Below are 8,472 nucleotides of genomic sequence, written 5' to 3' on the forward strand. Positions count from 1 at the left end.
TACGTGAACACTTCCCATAACAGATCACATGCTTGCACCTGGGTAATAACTTTTTAGTGCATTTTTTGCTGTGCTTAATGACTTGTCCACAGCCTCCACTTTCAAAAATGGAATGTCGTAGCATAAATCTCAGGAGCATTATGGAAATACTATCACACGCACAAAAGGGGATTTGAAGAGCAGGTCAAACTGAACTAACAGCAGAACCCTTCAGGTGCAAAGCTGTGCACAGTCTCATTGGAAAATTGGCTCCTAGGCATGCTAAATAGCTGTAAGTGAAGAAATCTTGTGTAGGGGATTTGGACACCACTTTGTACCCTTTAGCCCTAGACAAAGGGGCTAAAAGCAACTCCTCTGAAGTTCCTGTCCCTGTCATTGTCACCTCTTAGCCCAGCAGCATCATGGGCTCAGAGCATCCGCGCTGCACTCACAGAGAGCAAAGCCGAAGGTCTCTCCTGGAAAACACTTCCCCAACAGATGCCTTGGGGCAGACTGACTCTGCTCAGACCCTCACCCCAGGGATGAGGGCAGTATCTCAGAAGTGACAGTGTCTGATGTTAGCTGTACCCAGGGCTCAGTCACCTACTTTGACACAGTCATAAGGCTCCTGGAGGTTTCCTAAGGAAAAAGAACTGCAAACATCTGCACAGCTCTGAAATGAAATCATGCAACTGGAAAGGCAAGCCAATCAGTCTGGGTAATTAAGACAGCTTATATTTAATGCTGAAGCCAACTAGAAGAGGAAGGAGGAAAAAAAAAACAAAAAAAGCAGCTATCTCCTAACATTTCCTTTCGCTTTGTTTTTTACCCAGCATCATGAATTTTGCTTACGCAGCGCTTAGCTAGGAATGCAAACCTAAATATGAATGACTGATTAAAACAGTGTAGCCACGCAGGTCTTCTGCCTGAGCTTTGCCATGGTGTGATACCTCTGCAACACAGCAACAGCTCTGAGAGTAACATGGGCTCAGAGCACCCAGCTGATGCCGGGAAGTCTAAGGCAGAGGATTCTTCTGCCTGTCTGCAGAGCCTGCAGGGCTGTCACAGCAGCCAGGACAGCAATGCTAAGAGGGGTGGCCAGCCTCCTGGACTGCAGATCCACACATGTCTGGAAAAGACCTACCAGGCACAGCACCAACAACTCTACTGAGGGATACACAACACGAATTATGGGCTAAACTCTGCTCTCACTCGTGTCAGTGTAAACCCCTTTAGTTTAGTGGAGTTAAATTTGTTCTACAGCATACGGAATATTTATTTGCAATTTATACATCTCGAAAGGACCTTTCTCATTTTACCACAGGGAAGTGTTCACATCTCCCAACTAGCCGTGACAGCAAAACACTGACTGCAACAAAATGCTCTTACCACGCTCCTACTCTGTGCAAAGCCACTGAGCATCACTTCAAACTCCAGGGCCTGAGGCAGGGGATTCCTGAATGAAGAGACCAGATTTTCCCCTTCTGCAGAGAGAGAGAGGGCATCCCTGCTCGCCAGCCTCCCTTCCCGCAGGGCTTCTCCCTTTGCTGCTCAGTGCCCATCTCCCAGAAGGAGATCACTGAACGGCGCTGAGGAAGGATGCTGTGGCACTCCTGTCCCTCTTCACGGTCAGGCAGAGGGCTCTGCTGGATGCGGCATACCAATTTGAAATGAAGACCCTAGTTGAGCGATAAGCTTGGAGGGTTTGGTGTAGGGGTCTGAACAAGGGCAGCCTGTCGCAGCAGAGATAAGCAGCTGAGCCGTCAGAGCACCTTGAAAGCAAATCAGGGAGCAGCATCAGGAGCAAGCACGAAGATAAAACAGGGCGCCCCTGCCTCCTAGCATGGTGGCTAAGGGAATGGAGATGGAGAGGTTTAAAAGTTTACCAAAGACATTAGTTTATCAAGAGTGAATTTCTGGAGAGGGCATGAGGCCCAAGCTCTTGGTCACGACAAACAACATAAGAAGTGACACGGGGTCAGATGAGACCTGTTGAGTGTCCTCTCTCCAGCACTGCCCTAAAGCACATGCTTAAGAAAACTGCAGGGGAAAAAAAAAACAGGCAATAAAGAGCGATCTTTTCTCCTTCAAAACCAGTAAGCTCCATCCTCACTTCTCATACTCTGAGCTACTGCACGACCCTTGCACTAGTCCTGGAGAGGCTGCTCTGCAAGGGGGTATATTTAACCTCCAAATGAAGGCACTTCCAGAATCAGAGGAGCAGCCCACACCTCCGTCCCTTCTTGGGCATGCCAAAATGCCCAGAGAGGTCGGCCAGATTCACCCCCAACCCGTTATTTACTGCTTTTAACCCAAATGGTTCGGCTGAGTTCAATGCACCTGATTCTCACTGCTGTGAGCCAGGGGAGAATGAGACTTATCTGCATGCTGAAATATGTCCAGGTGAATATACAGCATTTATTTACAAGGCACATAGGGTCTTGCTGATGTTTGGATCTCTTTGTTTTCTTTTGTTTGGCTCACGTCAGAAAAAGGCAATATGGTAAGAAGATCAATCACTGGTACAGCCCCTAAGCACTGCTACAAGCGCAGGTCACTGTTCAAATATATCCAGCAGCCTCTTTAGAGACCATAGGACAGGGGTGTTGTGGCTGGACCTTTTGTGCTATTCCCAGACCCCTTGGCAACCTTGCTCTCAGGCCGTGCAAACAGCAGCATTACTAACGCAGCTCCTGGAAAGGCAGTGGTGGAGATGTGCAGAGCCACCTCACTCTCCGTGCTCTGCAGAGGGCAGATATCAGGACAACGTGCAGGGAAGAGGAATGGTATAAAACCTCAAAAACCTGCAAGAATACAATTCCAGCGTGAAAAGCAGTAAAATCCCGCTTGCACTGGGATTTGGGATATTTTGTAGAGGCATCTGCAGCTTAGGGCATAATACAAAGGCTTTCTCTTACACAACTTATTAAAAGCACTACTAATAATACACTGCAAGCCTGATCTGAAATAACCCTTGCTATTTCAGGTCTAGCTTTCTCTAGTACTGTGTTATCCTCTGTACCCGCGCTGAGGCAGATAATCCTCACATGAAAGGATTGGGCTTAAAATGTCAGGAATCCAACAGGGGGCCTGAGAAGAAATAGAAGACCAGTATTTACTGCTGTCCCGAGAGCCACACTCCTCACACGACTCATCTGATCGCTCGGTACACGTGGCTACCAACCTTGCTGCTATCCTGCCTCTTTCAAGATCTATAAACAGGATTCAAGCTCCAAAGTCACTAAGATGCTTTCAAACATCTTATTCGCAAAAACTGCTGGTTTTGCACCAGGGAAGACCAAAGGTGAATCCCTCACAGACCTAGACCAGTGCTTTTGGAAATCCTTCCCTGGCTGGGAAATTGCCTTTTTCTATTAGGGGTGCAGAGCCCAGGTTAGCACCCCTGACATGGCATCGAGCTGAAGAGCAGCCACTGCCACTGGTGTGCTGTGGCCTGGGTGTTTTAGCCAAGGGCTGGCACTTCAAGGACACATGAGAATACAGTGAACAACTCCATGAGTCATTCTTAGGTAAAAAGATGTCCTACAAGGTCGTGTGGCCCCATGACACTCTCCTTTCCACCTCCCCATGACACAGGGCTGTAAAAATGGGAAGTCTTCCAGTGAATCTTACTGTTCAAATGTAATTTTTTTTTCCCCTGATGTGTATGAGAAATTTAGTCTTTTGTAGCCTGTAGAGCCTCCAGATGATGGCAAAACTGAATTTCAGGCAGTCTGAAGAGCTACAGTCTAATCTGAGAAAATATTGTCTGTTTCCAGAACTGTATTCACCACATCTGCTGAGTACAGGCACTTAACCTGCATTTCTATTTTTTGAGCCTCTGAGATAGAAAAGTTTGGGGATGTACAGGGGTAACCTGCTTCAGTATTCACACTTTCATAGCACTGAGGCTCAAAATCCCCGCAGCATGCTCCTCACCCCCAGGCCAGGCAGCATCCCCTGCCAAAGCACACAAAACCTGGGACGCCTGGGGAGAGCAGTCCAGCATGCTTTTGCTGATCTAGTTCCTTTATCAATGAGTGTTTTGCTTATGATAAAAAGTACCCAAGCAAACATGGTATGAATGACATCGGTGAGAGTGACGTGGGCATCTAAAGAGACATTCCAGAAGGCTGTTTTGGCTGACCACGGATCTTTTGTCTGCAAGGCAGCATAGCTCAAAAAAGCACCAAAGACTTCTCTGACCTGTTTCTATCACTGCCCTCATCACCGGAGTACCTGAGGACCTTCAGGTCTTGTCTTAAGCAACATGACAAACATGTCACATCGGGTTCATTCTCTCCTTCTCTTCTGAAGAGGAGAATGTAAGTGCAGTAAATTGCTTTCATAGGGCTTTGGTTTACCCTACCTGGGCTGTTGTGTCTGGGAGGGGAAGCAAAGTGAAAGAAGCACTTCTAACGCAGAGAAGAAAAAAGGACAAGATTTCTGTGATGGTCTCTGGTTTCTGTGGAAGGTAATTCTGGAGCCTTGGCTTGGGTGGTCTTTGGTTTTGGAAGTAAAAAGTCCCAGGACCCTCAAGGAACGCAACTGTCAAACCTGCTCCCCTCCTAAGGCTTTTCCGTAGGTATCAGCCGAAGTGATGGAGCAAACCAGGAGACGTCAAGCCTGACTCGCACCTCTACGGGAAGCCAGTGCAGAGAGAGGATGAGTGTGATGGACTTACATAACTTGTATCACGCCGCAGCATTCAGCGTTGGCTGCGTTTTCCTGAGGGCTGATGGCTTCATGCCCAGACACTGTACATTTCATTATGATAGAAAGACCCAGTCAATTAAGAGCTCACTCCTGCAGCCCTTATTTTCAAAACAACACTTGTATAAACAATCCTATGGCTGACAGCAGGAAGGCTTGCGTAAGGAAGGACAGACCCTTTGAGCAAAAGTGGGATGAACAGACCAAGCTAAACAAGCACACGTAACCCAGCAGAAGTGTGCTTTTCAGTATGGGTAGTAGTAATTTCCCCTAAATAGAGCCCAACCTTCTCCACTGAAGCAACAAAAATACCTAAAATAGTGACAACTGCAGGTTCTTATGGAAATTTTCTTCCAAGCACAGCTCTCCTACTTCCTTCTCTGAAGCAGATTTCAAAGTGTTTTGAAAAGTAAGGCAGGCTGCAGCACTTTCCCTGATTGGGAATATTGTTTTTAAACCGCTTACTGCAGATTCCTGCTCTTCCAATACAGCGCAGGGTGCAAGGCATCAGCAGTTTCTGCGCCTCCGCAGGAGGACAACCACCCAGGGAAGGCAGCCTGCCTTCAGCTCTGCTCTTCTCCTGCCTGCATCAGCTGGCCTTGAACTGGATGCTTGTGCACTTGTATACAACACGCTGGGTGTTTTTGGCTTTCTTGCACAAGCTTGGGAAGCTCCTGGTGAAATGCCACTGGGGACTGGTCACTCAGAGGGAATGGGATACGGGAACAGAGAGGGAATATCCCAACAGCATCCCATCCTGCACTGCTCCCCACTGCCAGAGGAGGCTTCGTATCACCTTGGCAATTCTCCACTGTGAGGAGGCGCACCGAGAATTTCATTTAAGTGTGAAATCTCCGCAGTGAACCAGAGGAAACTGCCTCAAATCCATACAGATAGTGTTTCAAGCTAACTAATACCACAAATCGGAAAGGAAATAAGCCATTCATCATTTTCTCCTTTTAAATTAACAAAGATCAATCACTAATAGCAGGCTTATAACAACATCTGGGGAAGACAAAAAAGCCAAGTATGAGGCCAAGGCTGGGAATTTGGGGACCAGGTCAAAGAGACCAGAACAAGACTCTGCCCTTGGACTGGATCAGGACAGAGTGGCCTCAGATAAAGCTTTAACTGAGTGACCTGAAGCTCTCCCCAGCTCCTCTCTTCCACCTCTGGCTGTGGGTGCTGGAGCATGTCCCCGCCAGCTGTTTCCCTTTCTCATAGGACCACTGAAACCCTGACAGTGAGGATGAGCTTATGTACCTACACCTGATGGCACCAGTTCAGATGGACACTCAGACAAGTATTTATCTAAGCACATGCTTAACTCCATCCCTATTTAGCAAAGTACTTACGTATAGGCACAAATTTATGTCTCTATGGCTACAAGAGACGTAAGCCTGTTATTAACACGTTTTTTTCTCAGTCAGGGCTTATGTGCCATTCTTAGTTGCAGGGTGATGCTCTGCATATGTGGAAGGTCACGTTTCTCCTCTGCTTCTCGGAGTCCCTTCTGGCCTCACCACGCGGGAGCCAGAGCTATCCGCAGAGGCTCAGCAGCACAGAGATGGGGCAAAGGAGAGCATGGTGGAGACAGCAAAAGGCAAGACTTACGTTGGCTTCGAGGCTTCAGCCTGGTCAGTCTGTAGTTTCTCCCCACCTTCGACTTCCATGGTGCAGTACACAATGCGGTTGGGGGCCAGCGACTTCAGACCCTGCACCTCCATGATGACAACCTGCAGGGCAAAGAAAGAGGAGTGTAAGAGGAGCAGCCTCCTTCAGATCTTGCTCTGGCTGCTGACCCCGCAGGGTCAGCCAGTGCTGGGGTCCTCCACGTGCTGCTGGATGTTCATGGTGGCAGATGGGCAGGGGCAGTGGCACTGCCCAGGCTGAGCAGGGACTGTGGCAGCCAGCGGGGTCTGTATGGAGACCGGGAGGTCTCCCTCTGGCTGCACGTAGGCTAGTTGAATCCCCTGGGGGCCCAGGGCTGTACCAAGCTTCCGGAGATGGGACTCACAGACATAGTGCTGCCCCACCTAAAAGTGCCTTAATACGTGAAATCCAGAAAAAAAGCACACAGCTACTCAGCTTGTGCCAAAAGCCTATTTTCAAGATTAATCATAGAATGGTTTGGGTTTGACCTTTGAAGATCATCTAGTCCAACCCCCCTGCCGTGGGCAGGGACATCTTCCACTAGATCAGGTTGCTCAGAGCTCCATCCAACCTGGCCTTGAACACTTCTAGGGATGGGGCATCCACAACTTCTCTGGGCAACCTGTTCCAGTGTCTCACCACCCTCATCGTAAACATTTTCTTCCTTACATTCAATCTAAATCTACCCTCTTTCACTTTAAAACTGTTGCCCTTTGTCCTGTCACTGCAGGCCCTGGTAAAAAGTCTTTCCCCATCTTTCTCATTAAGAAAACACCATCTAAGTTTCTTGCAGGTAATGACCCTTTTTTTTTTTTTTTAAAGGTGATTAATCCTGTTAACCACGTACCTTAAACATTTCTACAAGAAACACTGTGGGAGTTCCTGTTTGTGTTTTATTACAGCTACCTATGAAGTATATACACAGGGGTTTAAAATTCCTCTCCTCAGGTCTTCTGATCTGTCCTTGCGCTGAGGATCCCTTCCCTGGCACAGAGCTCCGCAGACCCTCTGATGAGCACACGTTTTCAGCAAAAGCTCTCTTGAAGGAAGAGTTCCGTGCACAGAGCCGTGCACAGACCTGCCAGCTCCTGAAGTCAGTGCTTCACTGAGCTTCTGCTTCCCACCGCATGCAGCTCAGCTGGAGCAAAGCGTTTGAGACATCCCGCTGTAAGGGCGAGTCCCTTTATGCACAGCCATACATGCTGCACAGGCTTTTCCAACAGAGACGACTATTGCTTTGTGATAGTTCCCTGCTCCTCCGTGCGGGAACACTTAGAAGTCAGGCTTTTTTTGATGCTGCTGTTGAAGGCACCGTCTCTGGGTTCATAGCCCTATTTTTAAATAAGACTGAACAGAGTATTATAAAGAAGGTTTCAGACATCTAATGAGTTAAACTCTGAGACTGGACAACCAGCGTCGTTAAGTTTTGCATTGGCATGATATATATAACAAGAGACCCCTTAGGAAGAGAAATAAACAGGAAACTACACAAAAATAGAATTATCTGATTTTTCTGCATCCTACATTTCTAACCCCAACCTGGTAGTAGTTTTGACAATGTAACATAAACCCACTCATTGACAGACAACGATTCTGTATGGGTGTGCTGATGACTGCTTGGAGTAAATGTTTTGCCTAGATCACAAATATGTTTGCACAGAACAATTAAGCTGGCTGAAAACAGCCACTGCAGCAACACTGCTTCCAGGACCGAGACAGCCTGTGTCGGAGGTAACGGTGGGTCCCTGCAGCACCCTGCCTCCCCCTGGGCTGTACAGACAAACTGCTCAACAGAGCACTGAGCAGAAAGTCGGTGGTCAAGACAAAGCAAAAAGCAAGCCAGCAAAGCACAGTATTTCCACACAAACTGCAAGCCAATCTGTTGGGTGCGTTCAAAACCCAGCAATTTTTAACAATTCTCCAACGAGGAAGCAAGGCTTGCAGGGAAATACAGTGACATCCGTAACTCGCAATAACTAAACACACTGACATTTATGGTGTTGCATTATTGTACTGGGTTTGGGGACAATACAGGCTCAGGGTTACTGGAGTACACTCAGTAACAAGCCGCTTGAAGAGGTCAGTTAATGATGCAGATTTCTGAGACATTTGATATACATCAGCAGG

General features: G+C 47.7%; 1 protein-coding gene across 1 annotated transcript in view; it reads right to left on the minus strand.

Moving 5' to 3' along the window:
- The window catches only part of CADPS (Ca++-dependent secretion activator), a 193,446-nt gene that overhangs the window by 130,009 nt on the left and 54,965 nt on the right, over window positions 1–8,472 (minus strand). The window contains exon 6 of the mRNA XM_009329499.1: window positions 6,307–6,428. Coding sequence (XP_009327774.1) covers window positions 6,307–6,428 — 122 coding nt within the window. The remainder of the gene's footprint in view (window positions 1–6,306; window positions 6,429–8,472) is intronic.

This window comes from Pygoscelis adeliae, unplaced genomic scaffold (genome assembly GCF_000699105.1).
Source record: "Pygoscelis adeliae isolate BGI_AS28 unplaced genomic scaffold, ASM69910v1 Scaffold148, whole genome shotgun sequence".
Lineage (NCBI taxonomy): Eukaryota > Metazoa > Chordata > Aves > Sphenisciformes > Spheniscidae > Pygoscelis > Pygoscelis adeliae.